The 21643-nt window shown below is 39.6% G+C and overlaps 1 protein-coding gene across 7 annotated transcripts in view; it reads left to right on the forward strand.

Moving 5' to 3' along the window:
* Positions 1 to 21643, forward strand: part of cita (citron rho-interacting serine/threonine kinase a) — an 83460-nt gene that overhangs the window by 49990 nt on the left and 11827 nt on the right. For 2 of the 7 annotated variants that reach the window (XM_057846689.1, XM_057846691.1), the window contains exons 23-44: positions 1888 to 2085; positions 2319 to 2372; positions 2832 to 3029; positions 3153 to 3346; positions 3437 to 3572; positions 4726 to 4830; positions 6853 to 6993; positions 7158 to 7265; positions 9000 to 9195; positions 10913 to 11074; positions 11755 to 11778; positions 12080 to 12217; positions 12333 to 12513; positions 12633 to 12724; positions 12794 to 12898; positions 13001 to 13170; positions 16838 to 16882; positions 19449 to 19529; positions 19627 to 19762; positions 19943 to 20082; positions 21320 to 21412; positions 21489 to 21597. In XM_057846689.1, the coding sequence (XP_057702672.1) occupies positions 1888 to 2085; positions 2319 to 2372; positions 2832 to 3029; positions 3153 to 3346; positions 3437 to 3572; positions 4726 to 4830; positions 6853 to 6993; positions 7158 to 7265; positions 9000 to 9195; positions 10913 to 11074; positions 11755 to 11778; positions 12080 to 12217; positions 12333 to 12513; positions 12633 to 12724; positions 12794 to 12898; positions 13001 to 13170; positions 16838 to 16882; positions 19449 to 19529; positions 19627 to 19762; positions 19943 to 20082; positions 21320 to 21412; positions 21489 to 21597 (2806 nt within the window). The remainder of the gene's footprint in view (positions 1 to 1887; positions 2086 to 2318; positions 2373 to 2831; positions 3030 to 3152; positions 3347 to 3436; positions 3573 to 4725; positions 4831 to 6852; positions 6994 to 7157; positions 7266 to 8999; positions 9196 to 10912; positions 11075 to 11754; positions 11779 to 12079; positions 12218 to 12332; positions 12514 to 12632; positions 12725 to 12793; positions 12899 to 13000; positions 13171 to 16837; positions 16883 to 19448; positions 19530 to 19626; positions 19763 to 19942; positions 20083 to 21319; positions 21413 to 21488; positions 21598 to 21643) is intronic. The other 5 variants (XM_057846690.1, XM_057846692.1, XM_057846693.1 and 2 more) reach the window with 3 other exon arrangements.

Below are 21643 nucleotides of genomic sequence, written 5' to 3' on the forward strand. Positions count from 1 at the left end.
CGGGAAAACTTGACGGCACTTGCGTACAATGGTGAAAAGGACAATAGGTGACTACTTTCTTTCCAACAAACTCGCCAGTACTGCTTTAGAGGAGGCCGACAGGAGGAATAATTGTTACTCAGGGGCTCGACACATTGGAGTCGATGAGAGATGGAAAAATGCAAAAGCCTTTGCCGTTCGCTAAAAGCCAGCACACGGGGCGTGATGCGACTGTAGCGGCAAGCGACACTCAACGCCATGTGCCCGTGCGGCATCGCTTGTCCCTGTTTAGCTATGACTTTGGAGGGCATTTGAACATTTCCGGTCTTTTCTGAGCGCCAACAACTTCCTATACTGCTGCTTTTTTATATATGGCCCTGGAAATCATGCCGAGAGGAATCATGAAATATGTGCTGGTCGCACACTGCTAAAATAATAGCTCCTCCATGTTGACAAAGTGGTATGTATACAGTTATTTTCAGACTATAACTAACTATAAATCGCCACCTGCCAAATTTGACGGAAAAACAGCATTTTTCATAGATACTGTGAGTCGCACTGGACTATAAGCCGCAGCTGCCCTCACTGTTTTATGGGATATTCACACCAATACATATTAACCGGTTATTTGGCCATCACTGCTCCTTTGAGGTTGACAGTCAACCTCTGCTGCCACCTGCATTCAACACTGCTGTCGTCCAACATGCCTCCAAGCATGCATTGCAGCACTAAAGATGTAAATAACATTCTAAATTCATGTTCTGTGCTACTTTTTTCTTCATTTACTGTTCCAGTTGTTTCACTAATTGCTAGTTATAATATTTGGTAACACTTTATTTGACAGTGGTGCCATAAGACTGTCATTAGACCATTATAATTTTGATATGACACTGTCATAAGCATTAATGAATGTTTATAACAGATATGATTTTGTGTCCTCCGGCAAATGATCTCACTTTTGAATGGATGTAGAAAATCCGAGCTGGACAAAAATGGAGTTAGTGACATGATTTGCCGGTTGACACTTAATGACATCCGTCATATGTATTCATTAATGCTCATGATAGTGTTATGTCATAATTATGACGGTCTTATGGCAGTCTCATGACGCCACTGTCAAATAAAGTGTTACCTTTTAACCCAATAAATCAAATAAACCGCACTGGAATGTAAGCCGCAGGATTCAAAATGAGGGAAAAAGTAGCGGCTTATAGTCCGAAAATTACACTATGTCAATTTTCAGGTTGGCCAGTGTCCTCGCAGGTGATTTGTCGATCAATAAATCCGTTGCGGAATGGTTGTAGTGCCAGGTGAAAGCGATGAAAATAGAACAAAATTCTCATGTTAACCTAATTTCTAAACAATATACTGGTCGATGTCAAAACTAGTAGAGAATAAAATATAAATTCATAAGATTGTAGTTTTATGCATTTATTATGAAATTATTTATCTGTTAAACAGTGAAAATTTGAGGAAACGTTACATGTCAATTTATAGTGTGTGCCCCTGAATCTTCTGCTTGCGCCCCTAAAATTTTAAGTTGGGGGCCACTGTGCTCCGATTAAAAATGTTAGCCTGGAGCCCTGTATCGATAATTTGTGTATCACCATGTTGTGAGATCATTGTTATCAGGAGCTTTGTATCTTAAATCGTATCGTCTTTATATTGTAAAATGTAATGGATTCTGAATTGAAAATGAACAAAATCTAAAATCACTTTTCCGAAACAAAAATTGCCTTTTATTTTTGAAACTGTCATAGAAAGAAAAAAAAAAAGAAAAAAACTACCATCTGGTAGGTACCCTGTACAGTTGACAACAACAAGTGCTAATGATATGCAAATAAAATTCTTTTCAGGTCATTGTGGCTATGTAATAAACACATTTATCCTTGTCCTTTGCCTTTTCAGATGGGTTTGGAGCATGAAGAGGAAAAGCTGGAGATCAAGAGACAGGTGTCAGAGTTGACCCTCTCTCTGCAGGAGCGCGAGTCCCAGATAAGCAGCCTGCAGGCAGCTCGACTTGCCTTAGAGAGTCAGCTGCAGCAAGCCAAGACAGAGTTGGAGGAGACAACTGCAGAGGCTGAGGAGGAAATTACCGCCTTGAGGGTAAGACTGCAAGTATACGTTAATAAATTACAACACCCATTCTACTGTTGTCCATGCCAGATCAGACAATACAGGATTGGATGTTCTATTAATATTCTGACATCTGTACACTAAAAGAAAAAGCATTTGCCAAAAGATCGACTTAATGTTAAGCAATACATTTTAGTACCAGGGTTAAACCTTTTTAATTTTAATTTTTTATACTGTTTGTACGTATATCCCTTTTCTCACAGAATCACAGAGATGAAATCCAACAGAAGTTTGATGCCCTTAGAGACAGCTGTTCTGTAAGTGCTGATTTATATCATGTTAATGCATTTATTTCTTTTTATGTAGCCAAATTAAAATGGGCAGAAGAGCTATTAATTTGTCTGCCTCACAATTTTGAGGTTCGTGGTTAATCATGCGTTGGACCTTTGTAATGTGGAGTTTGTTTTCTGCATGCTTGCAAGGGTTTACTGCAGGTACTCCAGCTTCCTCCCTCATTCCGGATGCATGTATTTTATTATATTTATTTGAAGACTTTAAATTGTAAGATTGGACCGGCTCCAGCCCACCTGGGACCTTCCTGAGGACAGGGCGATAGACAGGGTGATATAGAACATGAATAAATGGATATTTTAAAAACACTCATATTGATTAACCACCATGCTAAATCATTTATGTCAAAATAAAGCCTTTCTATTGTCACACTGTTTTGCATTCCAGTTGCACTGCAAACTCATTCATCTCTTTGTTTGCTTCAGGTAATCACAGACTTGGAGGAGCAGCTTACCCAGTTAAGTCAAGAGAATGCAGAGTTAAACCGCCAGAATTTCTACCTGTCCAAGCAGTTGGATGAAGCCTCAGATGAGAGGGAGGACCAACTACAGCTGAGCCAGGAGGTGGACCGTCTGAGGAGAGAAGTGGCAGACCGTGAAATGCATCTCAACAATCAAAAACAAGTAATGTTGCCTAATATTTGAGTCTTCTGTCACTAGAAATCGAACAGACTGGTTTTGAAAAAAAAAAAAAAAAAAATGTGAATGACTGTCTCTGCAATCTGCCTTTTTATTTCCCCTTCCTAGAACATTGAGACACTGAAGACCACATGCAGCATGCTGGAAGAGCAGGTGGTGGAGTTAGAGTCCCTGAATGATGAGCTGCTGGAGAAAGAGAGGCAGTGGGAGGCTTGGAGAGGGGCTTTGGAGGATGAAAAGAGCCAAGCCGAGAGACGAGCCAGGGAACTTCAGCGACTGCTGGATAATGAAAAGCAAAACAGGTAATGTTGAAGTAGTCTTGTTTAGAATGTGGTAAAATACCCAGGGATCTCTGATTTCACTTTTCAAAAAAAAATATTTTCTTTTTAAAGGCTGCGGGCAGACCAGCGAAGCACAGAATCGCGCCAAGCAGTGGAACTAGCAGTCAAAGAGCATAAGGCTGAGATATTGGCCCTGCAGCAGGCCTTGAAGGAGCAAAGACTCAAAGCTGAAAGTCTGTCTGATACCGTGAGTTGCAAGAACTGGATTTATATTTCAGATGAAAGATGACTAACTTTTAAATATGGCGGAAAAACACAGGCAAGACTGAAAAAGCAGTTTCTGCTCTTGAACTCCTCTTCAAAAGAAACTGCTGTATTTTAAGACAAAACAACTGTTGTGTTTGATAGAACAATATGTTTATATGCTGCCATAGCAGATTCATGGCGCATTAAGCCCCTGAACTATTTTTAATTTGCCCGTTTTACCCTGGAAACCCCCGTTTACAGACGTCGCGAAACCGTTTTTGTTTCAACCCAGCCATGAAAACAAGGTAAGTAATTATATTTATTCTTCAAAATGTCTGTCATTTGTAGCTAAGAATCATTAATTGATGTCTAATATTTTGTTTGGGGAAAAAAAAAAAAAACTTTAAAAAATGATTCACTCGCATATTTTAAACTTTTAAACAAATTACATCGCAAATGGCGTCTGTAAAAAAGTCACGGATATCTACCTCATTGCTATCGCTAAATTGTATGTTTTTTGTTACTGTCGCATTTTCCCCGATATTTTAGATTATAATAATAATAATAATAGATAACAATAGATAATAATCATCCATCCAAACAAAGAAAATTTTGAAAAAGTTTAATTGGGTAAATATATGAAAAATTGATGTCTGCTATTTCTGCGTCGCGACCCTTGTTATATTACCATGTTTCACCCATAAAATCCCCCCCAAAAATCCAGCTGTGGCCATTCACAGCTGTGTCTTGACACTCAGTGATACTTGCGACATGGATTTTTTGGATCAAAACAAGGTAAATACGCGATAATATCTCGTTAAAATCATGGCGTCTGTAATTCTTTCGCGTGCTCTCACCTCCAGATAGGGTTTTGCTGTTTAAAAACCATATTTAAAAAAATAAATAAAATACCCTCCTGTCAAAAATGTCTCTTCCCCCAGAAAATTAAGAATTTAAGCTTTCCAATGATGTATCACACATGCATATCGGACAATTTTGAAATCTGGCCTGATTGGGGGTCTAAGAGCGGAACTTCAAGTCACCTGAGTGTTTTCCGCCATATCTGAAATTAATTCAGCATTTCAATGCTACCGTTTTAGTCTTGCTCTTGTTACAGCAAAATTATTTCATTGTGCATTCTTTTGTTTGAAAAGCTCAATGATCTGGAGAAGAAACATGCCATGCTAGAGATGAACGCTCGCAGCTTGCAGCAGAAATTGGAGACTGAAAGGGAGTTGAAACAGAGGCTGATGGAAGAGGTAGAAAGTCAATTTTATTACATAGGCATTTTTCACACAAAATGTAATGTACATTGTACATCAATTTTAGAACATATCTGGTATGCTAAATTTTTCCATTGATTCATGTTCCATCAATCAATTTTCTAATCTTCTGGCTGGAGCATGCATCAGCTGACTTACATCATTGATTGTTCACAAGTAAATTGCAAAGCATGGGCATAAAATGGGACCAATATTTGAAAGTGATTCAATCCACGATTAAAGTGACCTTTATATAGAACATGCAAAAAATCAATTGAAAAAAAAAAGATAATGTATTGGTATGGCAAAGAAGAAATAAACAATTCAGATAATGAGTGGACATATGGTTGTGGTCTGAATTAAGCAATCACATAAAAACTCATGTTTAATGGGAGTCAGGACACACATGCCACTGTTTATTGTGCCTCTGATTACCCCAGCTGTTGTGGTAGGCTTTTCCTGACATTTTTTATTTTTGTACACTGTTCTTTAGCAGAACTATGAATATACGAATATATGAATATTATTTGATTAAATGGCTGCCACAGATAATGATAGATGTCCAATTCATTTGAAATTGGGAGGGCTGGCACTGTAGGGCTGCAACTAACGATTATTTTTATAATATATTAATCGAATAAATGTAACTTTTTTGAATTACCTTCACAATTTAACTTGTAATTGTTTTAGGCATGTTGTAAGTAATAATGAAGACCAAATGGATGACTATTTCCTTCAAATATATTTTATTACAGCTTCCTGACTTCACTGTAGTGTACAACTGTACTGTTTTAAGGCAATAAAACTTGTTAGCTTTTTCATAAAAGTTCTGAGTTTAAAATATAAAGAATTTCTCAGCCAAAAGTCCTCATTCAAATAAAAAAAGTTCTTCTGATTGACACTGCTTCTATACAGTACATTGTGTCAATGACTCATTTAACCTTTAAACAAAATCAAATAAGGAGGCAGACTATGAATGAATGTTTTCTTTATCTAACAGTTGTTCATAAATGCAATCCAAATCTAATTTCAAAGCACACTCTTGTATGACAATTTACAGTTTGAGTTTGGGAATTTGTGTTGAAAGGAGACTCTAAGCTGTTAAATTAATGGGTTTATCCGTGTTTTCTTTATGAAAAGAAATGAGACAACTTTACTATCTAACAATAACTCAAGTGCTAATATGCTTCTCCAAAACACAATATAAATGGACACTTCCGACACTGATTAGCATAATTGCTAACTAGCTTAGCTCTACGTACAAAGTAGTAACATCTTGTCAACAAAGAATATAAGCAATAGAATTGGCTTCATTTTCCCACCTCTGACGGAGGCACACTGGACCTAAAAAAAAAAAAAAAAAAGCAAAAGACAAGCTAGCTCTCGACACTTCATCATATTATTGATTCAGCAACCCAACCTGATTGTAGCAGTGAACTCTCTCGCTCGCTCTCTCTTGCTCTAATCACTGGCATGCGCACTACCTCACATTACACACCAACAAGGACCCAAACGGGACTGCTCATAGATGCTGGCAAAAATCGATTATCCAATTTGTTGGTAACTAATTTGTTAATCGATTTTAATTGACTTAATCAATTAGTTGTTGCAGCTTGAGCTGGCGGTAAATTAATGGCGGTGCCCCCCACCCTTCCCAGGTCAAATGGATTAGACTTCTAATAGTGATCAACTAATTGAAATTCACAGCAGAATGATAAAAAGAGCCACATTTTTGTATGTCTATTATTGTGATTGGCACTGAAAGAGTTGATCGGAACAGGAACATTGTGGTTGTCTTAGAACAGAAATTGATTTTAGTAGTCTTAACAGAACAGAAGTTTTCAGTTGCTGTCAAGTCAAGGGTTAAAGTAATGATTTATGGACAGAGAATTATGGTTGTTTTGTTGTTGTTGTTGTTGTTCATATCCATAATTAAATGAAAGTCTTGTTGATGTATGTATTTTTTCATATGAATTATTTTTTTACACTTACAGTATTTCTCTGCTGGTGTTTTCACAGCAAGGGAAGCTGCAACAGCAGATGGATCTGCAAAAGAGCCATATTTTCCGTCTTACACAGGGCCTACAGGATGCACTGGACCAGACTGATATGCTCAAAACTGAGAGGACCGATTTGGAGTACCAGCTGGAAAATATACAGGTGCTAATGCAATATCTCAGCCAAATTAATTAAGATACTGTTTGGGGACTAGTATGGCTGATATTGGTAATTTCAATGATTCCTAGATTTACTGTAGGGAAAAAATAAGGAAAGTGTTGTAAGTGACGTCCTCAGAAGAGTTTAAATTCTGCATTACTTTGCAGGCTGTATATTCTCATGAGAAGGTAAAGATGGAAGGTACCATCTCCCAGCAGACCAAACTCATTGATTTCCTACAGGCCAAAATGGACCAACCCACAAAGAAAAAGAAGGTCAGTACTGTAAAACAATAAATGGCAAAAAACTCTAATGGACGATTGATATTAGCTTCAATATGTAAGTGCAAGTATAGTTACTGTTAAAATAATTAGTATTAATACTGTGTACACTATACAGATAAAAATTATTGCGGCACCTGGCTTTTATAAATATGAGGCCCTGCCCTTCTTACAGTGGGGCAAATAATTATTTAGTCAATCACTAATTGTGCAAGTTCTCCCACTTGAAAATATTAGAGAGGCCTGTAATTGTCAACATGGGTAAACCTCAACCATGACAGCCAGAATGTGGGGAAAAAACAGAAAATCACATTGTTTGATTTTTTTTAAAGAATTTATTTGCAAATCATGGTGGAAAATAAGTATTTGGTCAATACCAATGGTTCATCTCAATACTTTGTTATGTACCCTTTGTTGGCAATAATGGAGGCCAAACGTTTTCTGTAACTCTTCACAAGCTTTTCACACACCGTTGCTGGTATTTTGGCCCATTCCTCCATGCAGATCTCCTCTAGAGCAGTGATGTTTTGGGGCTGTCGTTGGGCAACAGGGACTTTCAACTCCCTCCACAGATTTTCTATGGGGTTGAGATCTGGGGACTGGCTAAGCCACTCCAGGACCTTGAAGTGCTTCTTACGAAGCCTATCCTTTGTTGCCCTGGCTGTGTGTTTGGGATCATTGTCATGCTGAAAGACCCAGCCACGTCTCATCTTGAATGCCCTTGCTTATTGAAGGAGATTTTCACTCAAAATCTCTCGATACATGGCCCCATTCATTCTTTCGTTTAGACACATCAGTTGTCCTTGTCCTTTTGCAGAAAAACAGCCCCAAAGCATGATGTTTTCACCCCCATGCTTCATAGTGGGTATGGTGTTCTTCGGATGCAATTCAGTATTCTTTCTCCTCCAAACACGAGAACCTGTGTTTCTACCAAAAAGTTCTATTTTGGTTTCATCTGACCATAACACATTCTCCCTGTCCTCTTCTGGATCATCCAAATGCTCTCTAGCGAACAGCAGACGGGCCTGGACGTGTACGTTCTTCAGCAAGGGGACACGTCTGGCAGTGCAGGATTTGAGTCCCTGGTGGCGCATTGTGTTACTGATAGTAGCCTTTGTTACTGTGGTCCCAGCTCTCTGTAGGTCTTGTTTGTCTTCCATTCTCTAATAATTACTCCCACAGTTGATTTCTTCACACCAAGCGTTTTACCTATTGCAGATTCAGTCTTCCCAGCCTGGTGCAGTTCTATGTACAATTTTGTCTCTGGTGTCCTTCGACAGCTCTTTGGTCTTGGCCATAGTGGAGTTTGGAGTGTGACTGACTGAGGTTGTGGACAGGTGTCTTTTATACCGATAATGAGTTAAAACAGGTGCCATTAATACAGGTAACGAGCGGAGCCTCGTTAGAAGTTAGACCTCTTTGACAGCCAGAAATCTTGCTTGTTTGTAGGTTACCAAATACCTCTTTTCCACTCTAATTTGGAAATAAATTCTTTAAAAATCAAACAATGTGATTTTCTGTTTTTTTTTTTTTCCACATTGTGTCTCTCATGTTTGAGGTTTACCCATGTTGACAATTACAGGCCTCTCTAATCTTTTCAAGTAGGAGAACTTGCACAATTGGTAGTTGACTAAATACTTATTTGCCCCACTGTATGTAGCAAAGCTTTTGAACATATATCGTAATTTCATAATCTACACTAAGTAAAATAATCCTCCTGTGTGTTAGCAGGGTATTTTTGGGCGACGGCGTGAAGATGTTGGCACTACAACCAATGGGGCATTGACTCCTCAATCCCAACCCGCAGTTCCCTTGCAGTACAGTGACATGAAGCTCGCTTTGGAAAAGGAGCGCTCCAGATGTGGAGAGTTGGAAGAAGCTCTTCAAAAGATGAGAATAGAGCTACGATCGCTAAGGGAAGAGGGTACGCCATGACAGTCTTTTTATAGTAGCGGTCAATGCTTGTCAGCTCTTATGTAGTTCTCATTTAACCTACATAACACACATACAAGTAAAATAAAAAGGAGCACTGTGGGAAATAAATCTTGTTGTCTGCCCCTTTTTACAGTAAAAAAAAATCACTTCACAATAAAATTTCCCTTAATATCTTTTTTGTTTGTTTGTTTGTTTGCAAAACCATCATGCACAAGGACATCTTACTAGCCAGGCAATTTAGCTGGAGAGCATAGCCGCAGTTTGACTTTTGTGGTGGGGGATGGGGTGCACAAAAATGTTGATGACCCCGAAACGCAGTGCAATAAAAATTAGCTTTCAAAATATATGCTTGGATAGTAGTTTAGCCCATGCTCGTACATACAGGCATCCTAGCTGTGTGTGTGTGCGTGCTTGTGTGAGCGCAAGCGTTTTTCTGTGTTACCTAGTGGAGAAGTACACGCTGCACCCTTATAGATTGAATATTCCAGCCAGGAACATTTACAGTAATACATTAAAAATAGGCATTTTTTTTGTTTTTGTTTTGTTTGTTTCCCATTATTTTTTAGGGGAATTCTAAATAAGGCTGTTTAGGACAGCTGTGCTTTTGGCCATGATCGTCATCCATTGAATATGGTACGCCCAGTGGTGGCTCTGTTGTACAATTAACGTCTTTAGTGGGGCAAACTGAAACTCCACTCACCGTTTTGGCAGTGCTCTCCAGCGTTTCATGGTCCACATCTTCAATCCTTGGTTCTCACTCAGTAGTTGTTGTCGCTTTTGAAAGCTAAGGTTTGAACAAATTGCATTTATCCATCTTGCCTCTTCTGTTTACAATTCTGTTTACAAGCAAAGTCTTAATTTTAAATTCATACTGTATATTGAAATGTCAATTACAGTGCTGGCCAAAAGTATTGGCACCCCTGCAATTCTGTCAGCTAATGCTCAATTTCTCCCAGGAAATGATTGCAATTACAAATGCTTTGGTAGTAATATCTTCATTTATTGTGCATGCAATGAAAAAACACAAAACGGAGAGTTCTGTGGTCTTCTTTCTTTTCTCCATGGTCAATGTGGTACACACAAGGACACAGGACTGGGCTTGAGTCACAGGACAGAGGTTGAGTCAACTTTAAACCATTTTAACTGGTTGCAAGTGTGATTTAGTTATTTCCACCATCTGTTATATGACACAGGTAAGTAACAGGTGCTGTTAATTACACAAATTATAGAAGCATCACATGATTTTTCAAAGGGTGCCAATACTTTTGTCCAGCCCATTTTTGGAGTTTTGTGTAAAATGATAATGATTTATTTTTTATTTTATTCTTATTCTCTTTTGTGTTTTTTGATTCACTTCATTTCAAATACATGAAGATATTACTAACAAAGCATTTGTAATTGCAATCATTTTCTGGGAGAAATTGACCATTATATGACAGAATTGCAAGGGTGCCAATACTTTTGGCCAGCACTGTACATGCAATGACATTTTTGGCCACCGGGGAGTTGGGCTATGCCCCACTCCACCCCCCTTAATATCCGCATATGGTGGCGTGACTTGACCAACTTAATAATCATGTTTCTGTTAGGGGAAGAAAAAATAGCGGTCTATGCACCACTGCACTAAAAGTGTACAGTGGCCGTATATAAGGGACAAACACATCCAGACCACTGACGATTTTACTCTTAATTTTTCTGAAATGCAGCCGCTCATTTCAAAGCACAGGATCACCTGACTACCTCCACTCCAGCCCAGGCTCGCCATCAAATCCTCATGTCAGCCATTGTGAAGTCCCCAGAGCATCAACCCAACCCTTGTGGGCTGCTTAACCCCTCAACCCGATCCAAGGAGACTTCCACACCTGAAGGTGACACTCATACACACACATAGTCTCTTTTACATAAATCTTCAAGTCAAATTTGTCAGTATAGTAGTACTCACCTGTATGCTGTCACTATCAACAAAAATGGGCCATTTGTTTGCCAATGTTCTGTGGTTTCTGTATGTTTGTTTCGACTGTCAACCTGTGTAAAGAGGATTTGGTCCTAAATTACGTTGGATAACTATGCTCATGATCTTATAAAACTGAAACACTCAGCAAATCAGGATATTTAAGGAAAAAAACGTTTTTTTTAAATTTGTGTTTCAAGTTTTAGTTGCTGTGCATTTATCCAGCCTATATTTAATCCGACATGGGCCTGTCTCACCAGAGAAGGATAATGGATTAAGACCTGAAGAAACTGGTTTTAGTGCAGACTTTCTTATTTAGTAGAAAAGGAATGAGAATGTCTCTCATCAAACCAATCTGATTTCACTGTTCTGATCCTAATGTTTTTTAATTAGTTCTTCAAAGTCCTCCCATTAGAGCGATATAATGAAAAGTGGACAGACAAAGGGGACATCTGCTCTAATCCTATCAGATATACCTTGTCCATTGCCTTTTTCTTTGAAGTGATTCAGGCCTCAAACTTTTTGTGTCTTTCACTTTCATATAGTTATTGTTAGACTGCTATCTCCTTTCTGTCTCTTTCCTCTTATTCCTAGCAGAAAAGAGGAGGGTCACCTTTGAAAGTAAGTTAGCAGTCAACCATTCCTCTATCTTACATTTTCCTACATAACGGTGGTGCTCCATTAAAGCATTTTGTATCCCCATACTTCTTTCTTTATGCATTCCATTATGATTGGAACACATAGTGTGCTTTAGTTCAGTTCATACCAAAACACAGAATTTACAATGAAAATCAGTCTTTGTTTGTTTACCATTTTTACCATGTGAGCTATTAAAAAAACGTTGTTGAACCCAAACAATATGTTTCTGCTGACAGCTGTGCACCCCACCTTTTTTTTTTTTTTTTTTTTTTTTAATTTGCAGAGTTTGGTCGTCGTGTGAAAGAAAGAATGCACCATAACATTCCCCATCGCTTCACCGTGGGTCTTAACATGAGGGCTGCCAAATGTGCCGTCTGTCTGGACACAGTGCATTTTGGACGCCAGGCTGCCACTTGTCTAGGTTTGTGTGTTTACACGTAAGGATTGGTGGAATTGGCTTTTCTAATCAAAACCTGTTTTGCCATCTTTGCCTAGATTGAATGTTTTTATTCATCTTTTTTTTTGTCTTCCTTTAGAGTGCCACACCCTCTGTCATCCCAAATGCTCACCATGCCTTCCAGCTACTTGTGGCCTGCCAGCTCAGTATGCCACCCACTTTTCTGAGGCTTTATGCCGAGAGAAAGCAGGCTCCCCTGGACTACAGGTGAAGGAGGCCAGTGGGCACGTTCGCTTGGAGGGATGGATGAAGCAGCCAAGGTTAATAATTCACTCTCATACTAAACAGTCGAGAATAACACAATGTGTCATGCTATGTGTTGTAGAGGACTAATATTCTTCAGGATTTTGAAATAGTATTGTTTGTGTGTTTTACAAAGAAATGGCAAGCGCGGTCAGCAGGGCTGGGAGACAAAGTATGTGGTTCTTGATGGAACCAAATTATCAATCTATGATTCAGAGCCCAGAGAAGGTAGCTATCGTCTCCTATTGAACAATAAATATCCAACTACTACAAGCTAATTAGAAATATCATTTGTAGACTGTGTAAATGCAGAAGAGGAGTTTGAGCTCTGTCTACCTGATGGAGAGGTGACTGTTCATGGAGCTGTTGGAGCATCTGAGCTCATCAACACTGCAAAGTCAGGTAATAGATTACACCGCTAATTATAATAAACTGACCATTTTTTAAAAGTTCAGTATAGCCACCCATCTGCAATTTTCACCTTTTTCTGGTGTCTGCATCCAGACATCCCTTACATTCTGAAGCTGGAGTCGCATCCCCATACTACTTGTTGGCCAGGCCAGTCCCTTTACTTCATGGCTCCCAGTTTCCCAGACAAACAGCGCTGGGTGGCTGTACTGGAGTCTGTGGTGGTTGGTAGCCGTGGATCTAAGGACAAAGGGGATTCAGATGCTGTAAGTGGCAAAGCTTTTGTCTAGAGATGCACCGAAAATTAAACCCACCTCCTTTGTTTTTTCATGTATCAAAACTAAAAATGCACCGATACCAGTATCAGCAGGGGGGCCGATTCGGCCCGAAATGGTGGTATCGGCGAGTACCATCAAAGAGGGTGCCGATTTGCCTGGCACCGTCAGACTATTCTCCCTATAGTTTTCAAACACTGTGAGAAGAGTCTGGGACCCATCTCCTTATTGGCCTGAACGAAATCATCCATGCAATCAGATTCGTTCATTTGCGTGACGTCTTCTTAACGAGCAATGTCCCTCTTGCACGTTGGAAGTCGTCTCCGAAGCAACACAGATAGTGAACGGGGGAGCCGAGAATATGTTCCAATCCTCGGTAAATTCAGTTTTAAATGACCAAAAACACATCGAGTCGCTAAAACCAAGTCTGTCTCGCGCTAGCCATGTTGAATAAACTTCTCTGTTCTCCGCTTTCCTCGTCTGTTTATTCTCTCGCGCTAGTTTCTTGTCGCTTTATCAACGGCACGTCCGCCCGTCGCTGATTGGTTCACTCCACTGTCTGTTTGCTGTGGCTTGCTCCGCCCTGGGAATTTGATCCGCCGAACAGTCGCCAGACTCTATAGCTGGAATGGCGGTGAGTTTGGTGTACCAGGCAAGGCGCCGATACCATTTACCGGTCCAGTATTATAACATTTGACCGCTGCCTTTTTTTTCCTCCTGACGTTCACTACACTCTCTGTTGCGTGATTACACCGCATTCCAAGCAGCTATCACTATTGGCCTGCTCCAGACCAATGAGAGCGGGCCAATAGCCGCTCTAAACCAATGCCGGGGCAGCTTTTCCATTTGGTGGAAAAACCAAGTACGAGAGGAAAATGTCGGCGCTCTGGAAATATTTCAGTTTATAATCTCCGTCGCATACAATGCCTGCATGCAAGATTTGCGGCCTGAAAGTTCGGAGAGGTAGAGGTAAAGTTTCAATACTTCGAACCTGATAAAACATTTGAAGACGAAACGTGAACAAACACAAAGTGTTCGATGCTGTAACAGCAGGACTGCTGTCCAGAGGAAGGGGGCAGGACCGGAGCAACAATCTCTGGTCAGTTCACTTCGTCTACTTTACTTTTATTGTCTTTTACTGAAAGAAATGCCGCAGTAATTTTGAGACCTGTTTCAAAAGTAAGATTGCCACCTTTCAGAAATAGAAATAAGAAAAGCCCCCTTCGCTCCAAAGGCCAGACAGGCGACAAAAAAAAAAGGGACACCCCCAAAACTCCTAAAAGGCATAGAAATGTATCTATTTATATACCAAATTGGTTCAGTACGGAACGCAACTTTTATTTCCCAATTCGGTACGATTCCTTATTTCAAAAGGATGGGTGGCAAGCCCATTAAAAAGTGCTGTAGAAGTAAGCAAAGTAAGCCAGGCTAAGTGGCCAAGTGTGTTTTGCTGCAGGTGCACAGAGAAGGAGGCTAATAGAGGGACAGGATGCTGTGGTCAATTATTATTACTTATAATTTCATGAGAGTTGCACCGTTTGGCCGTTGGGAACCAAAACTCAGGGTTTAAAGAAATGTATTAATTATTTATTCATTGTATTAGTATTTATACTATATATATTACATATTTACGAATTTAACACTATTTTGGCCTTTGAGAGCCAAAGGGTTATTTAACTATTGTCATTCGTGGTGTAACGGTACACAAAAATCTCGGAACACGTACCTCGGTTTTGAGGTCACGGTTCGGTTCATTTTCAGTACAGTAAGAAAACAAAATGCAAAATATAAATGTGCTAGTTGTTTACTACACACCTTTGTGCTTTCAACAATAGGAACAATAACCTATACAAAGCTAGAATTCTACTCAAAAAGTAGCGGGTGTTTAAAAATAATAATTCAACAACAATTTGCCTTTCAGACCCCGCGTATTGGTCAGCTTTCTTTCTGACAGAAAGAATAAAAAAGAAGTCCTGTGCTAAGGAGACAAGCAATCCCAATGCTAAAGATTTTAAGATGTATTTTACAAATGAAATGCCTCAATGAATCATTTATTTTTCTTATGAACGGTTTTCAAAAGCTTTATTGGTGGATTTTCTCAAGTTAAAGCGCCACACAGAAATGAATAAATTTAATTGTATAAGCAGGATCTGTTTATTTTATTTAAATCGGCTATTATTTATTATATTATGTGTTTGTATTTTACAAATGCTATGTAGTATTCATTTATATTGTATATTTTATGTTGTATAACTTTAGTTCCTATGTGAATATTAGTTCCTACTTGTTTTGTTGTGTTAGGAGGGTTTTGTATTGAACACGGGGCCGTGTTGGTTATTATTATAGCAGAGATGACAACTGTAAACAATAAAGACAGGTCAACTGTGCCCCGATCTACCACTCAAGAGATCTGATGGACTCAAAAAGTGGGTTACGATTGCATATTAGTTTGAAAATCGACCGGATCCACCGTATTTTTACACAAGTGACTTCCGGTCTGCCCGGTCTGCTAGCTAGTAGTATTGACGCAGGAGGGCCACGTCTCGCGTCAAATAATAAACTGCCGTTCTTTTCGCGTGCATCGCGTTGAGCCGCTTCTGGGACGCGTCTAACACGCGGCCGCACTGCCACTGGTGTGCATTGGCTGATTGACTTTAACGGCCGCGTTTCACTGCGTTCTCGCGGCGGCCACGTTGTCGCGCCGTTGACGTTTCTTACTATCCTACCGTGTTGGTCCTCATTATAGTAGAGAAGACGGAGTAAATATAATCTACACAAAGAAACTGTAACCCGCTCGACTCACAGCCTCGAAAAATAAGGGTTACATTACGTCAGAAACTCGTTCGGTACGCGTCCGTTCCGAACCGAGCACAAAGTACCGAAACGGTTCAATACAAATATATGTACACCCTTAATCGTCATCCATACCAAGTATGCAATAAAAATTTCTACTGGATTGACTTTGTGTGTGTGTATATAATTTCAAACAAAGTGGTATCGATATGGTATCGGTACCGGCCAGTACTGCACAACCAGGTATCAGTATCGGGGCCAAAAAATTGTATCGGTACAACACTAAAATATATTTGTTTATTTTTTCAAACAGTGGTATCGGAACGATATCAGTATCGGCCAATACTGCACAGCCAGGTATCGTATCGGGGCCAAAAAATGGTATCGGTGCAACACTAATCAAAACCAACGCCTTGTGCACCATAAGATGTAATAATGAGCACCATAGGGCGGGCCCACAGTTCCTTGGTGACTGCTGCAGCCACGTTGCTTAATAAGCACTCTGGCCGTTTCAAAGTTTTAAACTTTGGTTTTGTAATTTTCGGTTTTAGCCCAAAAACTTTTATTTCGGTGCATCCCTATTTTTGTAAAATGATCCATGCATCATGCCCGTGTCATATTATACCATTACTCAAGGGGAGTGCATACTGTTGTGGTTTATTTTGTTGACAACGGTATATTCAATGCTCCCTAATTCAGCCACTACCTTCATTTCTCTTACTCCTCTTTACACTTGTGTCTCTTTCAGCATGTTATCACCCACAAGCCTTGTCTCACATTTATGTTTTTTTACATTGTCCTTTTGATGTGATTATATGCTGTGTGTGTGTATCCCCATTCAATGCGGTTTTGTGGACCATCTTAGGCAGGTGTTTCTAAAAGACAGAAGAACCTATCACCCCTGGTTCAGGTACAGTAAGAAGCTGCATGAATACTTGGGTTTCAGTAACCAACTGGCTGAGCATGTAGTTGCTGTACCTGTCCATGCATAGAACAATATCACTGCTCTGTGCAGGATAAAAGAGAACCAGGCTGATGAATGGTCCATAGTCACTGTTTTAAGTTGCCAATGTGCACATAAATTATCATTTGAAAAACGCATGGGTCTGAATTAAATTCTGCACCTTTGGCCCACGGCATGCTGTGCTATGCATGCTCCTGCAAGAGCCATACGCTGCTTCAATTCTTTCACTGAAACACATACAGTACAGTCTTACACACAGTAGAGTTTATCTACGTACTGCTAGATACAGCCATGTGGAAAAAAATAGGACACCCCAATTCTTTTTTAAGAAATGTTCACATATCGATGTCTGATCTTTTTTTTCTTTATCTCTGGAAAAGAAGGTTAATTTAATTGCAGGTAAACAACAAAAATTAACATTTTTTTTAACTTATGAAACCAAATATATCAACAAAAATGCATATTCTAACTGAAAAAAGTGAGGACACCCTTCCACCTAATAGCTAGTGTTACCCCCTTTGCCTGAAAAAAAACTTCAGTGAGACGCTTTTTGTAGCCATCAACCAGTCTTTGACATCGGTCTGCAGAAAGTTGGCGCCACTCCTCAATGCAGAATACTTTCAACAGTGACTGATTGTTGAAGTGAGAGAAAACAGCATGGTGAGATCAATGGAGCTGTCTAAGGCCTTCAGAAAGAAGATTGTAGATGCTTATGAGTCTGGTAAGGGATTTCAAAAGATCCCAAAAGAATATAAAATCAGCCATTCCACTATCCAGAAAATAATGTACAAGTGGCGGACTTTCAAAACAACTGCCAACATGCCTAGGTCTGGCTGTCCAAGCAAGTTCACCCTGATAGCAGACAGCAAGATGCTAAAAGAAGTCTCCAAAAACCCTAAAATGTCATCGCGGAACCTACAGCAGGCTCTTGCTCCTGTTGATGTGAAAGTGCATGCCTCTAAAATCAGAAAGAGACTTCACAAGTTTAACCTTCATGGGAGGAAACCTTTGCTGTCCAAGAAGAACATGAAGGCCACACTGAAGTTTGCCAGAGTGAATGTAGATAAAGACCAGGACTTCTGGAATAATTTTCTTTCCACACCTTAATCTAAAATTGAACTATTTGGACACCAGAACAGAGGACATGTTTGGTGTTAACCCAACACAGCATTCCAGGAAAAGAACTTCATTCCAACTGTGAAGCATGGAGGTGCAAGTGTCATGGTTTGGGGATGCTTTGCTGCAGAAGGACCTGGCCAGCTCACCATAAAAGAATCCATCATGAATTCGATCATGTATCAGAGGGTGCTTGAGGAACATGTGAGATCATCTGTTAAAAACTTAAAGCTGAAGCAAAACTGGACCCTCCAATGTGACAATGACCCAAAACATACCAGTAAATTCACCAAGGACTGGCTGAAAAGGAAGAAAATCCTGGCCGAATCAAAGTCCAGATCTTAATCCCATTGAGATGCTGTTGGGGTGACTTGAAACTGGCTGTACATGCAAGAGACTCTTCAAACATCTCACAGCTGAAAATATTCTGCATTGAGGAGTGGGGCAAACGTTCTTCAGACCAATGTCAAAGACCGGTAGATGGCTACAAAAAGCGTCTCACTGAAGTTATTTCAGCCAAAGGGGGTAACGCTAGCTTTTAAGGGTTAGGGAGTCCTAACTTTTTCCTTTTAACTTTTTTTGGTTTAATTAGTAAAACAATTTTATTTTTTGTTTTTTACCTGCTATTAAATGATTGTCTTTTCCAGAGATAAAGAAAAACAAGATCAGACACTCCTATGTGAACATTTCTTAATAAAGAACTGAATATTTAATGGGGTGTCCTAATTTTTTCACATGACTGTATGTGATGAATGTAAACACTCAATACCGTTTTACAAATGCACATTTATCAGTGTTGAAAAACTTGCTCTAGTATACATTAGGGAATTTTCTGCAGCACTTTGCAGCCAATGGTATTTGAGGTTGGTTGGCATTCACTATTAGAGCTCAGAAGAAAATATATGAAGGTATTTTAAGGAGATTTACATATACTTGCCTCCCACGTCTCTTCAACTGTCATGGCCCTGTTCACAGTACCGCACTGCAGTATGCGTTGATTCATTTTTTCCCCCCTCCTATAGCTCTTATAGCGTTCATAGATTCTGATGTGAAGCTTTTGTGTTCACCCAGAAAACAGTTATGTAACTATTAAAACCAGCTCATGAATTACTGAAGGACTAAGTATCGGAATCATGCCGACATCCACATTGGTTTGCAGAAGCTACATTTATATAAGGGAGTAGTTAATGTAAGTGAGATGTGTATAATGTTACATTTGAATGTTTTTAAGGCTACGTTAATATATGTGGCTTCACAAAGGATGCAAAGGTTTGTCCTGTATTTTGTTCATTGTGAAAGGAGACATTTGAAAGCTGGCTGTCATTTTTGCTCAGCACCAAACTGATTGTCTGTTTCGCTTTCCCTCTTCACAACTTGCTCTTTGGTGTCCTTACAGAAACTTCTGGGCAACTCTTTGCTGAAGCTGGAAGGTGACGACCGCTTGGATATCAACTGCACTCTGCCTCTCACTGACCAGGTTCGGGTATTAAACATTTAGTATAAGCTTGTCATTAGTTGGCTTCGCAGTCTGCCTGCAAGTTTCAAATGATAAATGACCTTGTTACTCGCCTTAGATCGTGCTGGTCGGCTCAGAGGAGGGCTTGTATGCACTGAACGTCATAAAGAACTCCTTAACCCACATTCCAGGCCTGACTTCCGTGTTCCAGATTCAGGTCCTAAGGGAGCTTGATAAGCTGTTGATGATCACTGGTCAGTCATTCAAGCCGTTCAGGAATTACAATACTCCTCATAACTTTTTTTCCCCTCCAGTGAACCCTGTAATTTAGGTTTTCATTCAACATGCTCATTTTTCTCTTTGTATGTGTTCATTTTTCTCTTCATATGTCAAGTGTTAAATTGAGTGTTTTTTTTTCTGAACGTGTCTTGTAGGAGAGGATCGGGCTCTGTGTTTAGTGGAGATCAAGAAGGTGAAACAGTCTTTGTCGCAGTCCCATCTCCCAGCTCCACCTGACCTGAACCCTTTCATCTTCGAGACAGTGAAGGGTTGCCACCTCTTCTCCTCTGGAAAGGTTAGTTGCATTACTATCATCATGCTGAGGTAAAGCATCTGTTTGTGCTGATGAAGTTGATGAGCTGAGCATCATAAACGGGCATGAAAATCTCTAACTTTTCAGCAAAATTCGCCGTTTTGAAGTCAAAAAAGGGTGACCTACGTGAATTGTGTAGATCCGAGGAGAAAAAAAATTTTAGGGGAGTCGGACTTGAAAGTATATTTGTGTATGAGACAGCCAAGAACCCAGGGGTCGCGCTTCTGTGCGCAAGTTCTTTTTTAGAGCGAGAGTGGAAGAGAGCAGCAGTCCAGCAGTAGGTTCAAGTTGTATTAATTTGAAAATGTCCCTAGTGTGTTGCTAAGTCCCGTGTGCGTCTACAAGAGGTGAGTACACGAGCCCTCATGTAGTATTTAGCCTTTATTGTTGTTGCTTCTGAGATGTTACTAGTTAACGCTGAGCGCTATGCTAATTAGCGACTTCGCTAACATGTTTTTCCATGTCAAGTTGTGCGTTGTTTGGTGGTGTGCAACAGTTATTTCAGATGCAGAACGTGTAAAACCAGGATTAAGTACAGCGGTAACACTACAAACAATGCTAAATAGTACAGAAATCTGTGAAAACAACATATATTGGTTAAAAGAAGTCTTATTTCTAAAGACACTTTGTTTTTTTCCAGAAAATGTGGAATTCATTCCACCAGTGTAAATTTTATTGTATTGTTGAGAGAAATAAGTACTGCTGTTTTAAACAGCTAATGTTTTTGCGCCTTCTTGTGAAAAAGAGCATCTCAAGATCAGCTGTGTGTTGTATAGGCATGTTGAGAAATAAGTACTTCCTTTAAAATGGTTAATGTTTTTGCACTTTCTTGTTTTTAAAAAAAAAAACAGTTTAAGTGTATCTTTTTGTTGTATGAGCATGTTTCCATCGTTCCTGTTGAATCATTAGGACATTTTAAATAAATAATGGACATAAATTTGTTTGGCTAGTTTATCAATTACTAATGTATGACACATCAATAATCATGATCATCGTCAATACCGTGATCATCGTTCAATAACCGAATCGCAGCACCCTGAATCGTAATCGAATCGAATCGTGGGGTGCCTAAGATGGCCACACACTGTGTGGTGCCTCCTGCAGATCACTGAAACACAGTGTGGGTTGTACAGTGTACCGGAACGTATTTCCTCCACACCCTTCTCACCTTTTTAACTCCTGACCCATTTTCATGCCTGATAAAAATGCTTCTTCACAGATTGACAATGGGATCTGTATATGTGCTGCTATGCCCAATAAGATTACAATCCTGCGACTCAATGAAAGTCTCAATAAGTTCTGTATCAGAAAGGTAAGTGTGCATACAAGAGTATATTTTATTTGAGGAATGAAGTGGATTATCTTATTCAACATGTGATTATTTACAGGAAATTGAGACCTCAGAGCCCTGCAGCTGCATCCACTTCACTGGCTATAGCATTATCATTGGCACAAACAAATTCTATGAAATTGAAATGAAGCAATATGTGCTCGAAGGTTAGTTGTCCACCACTGTCTATTCAATGCATTCTAGTTCCCAAAG

This window comes from Corythoichthys intestinalis, chromosome 9, assembly GCF_030265065.1.
Source record: "Corythoichthys intestinalis isolate RoL2023-P3 chromosome 9, ASM3026506v1, whole genome shotgun sequence".
Lineage (NCBI taxonomy): Eukaryota > Metazoa > Chordata > Actinopteri > Syngnathiformes > Syngnathidae > Corythoichthys > Corythoichthys intestinalis.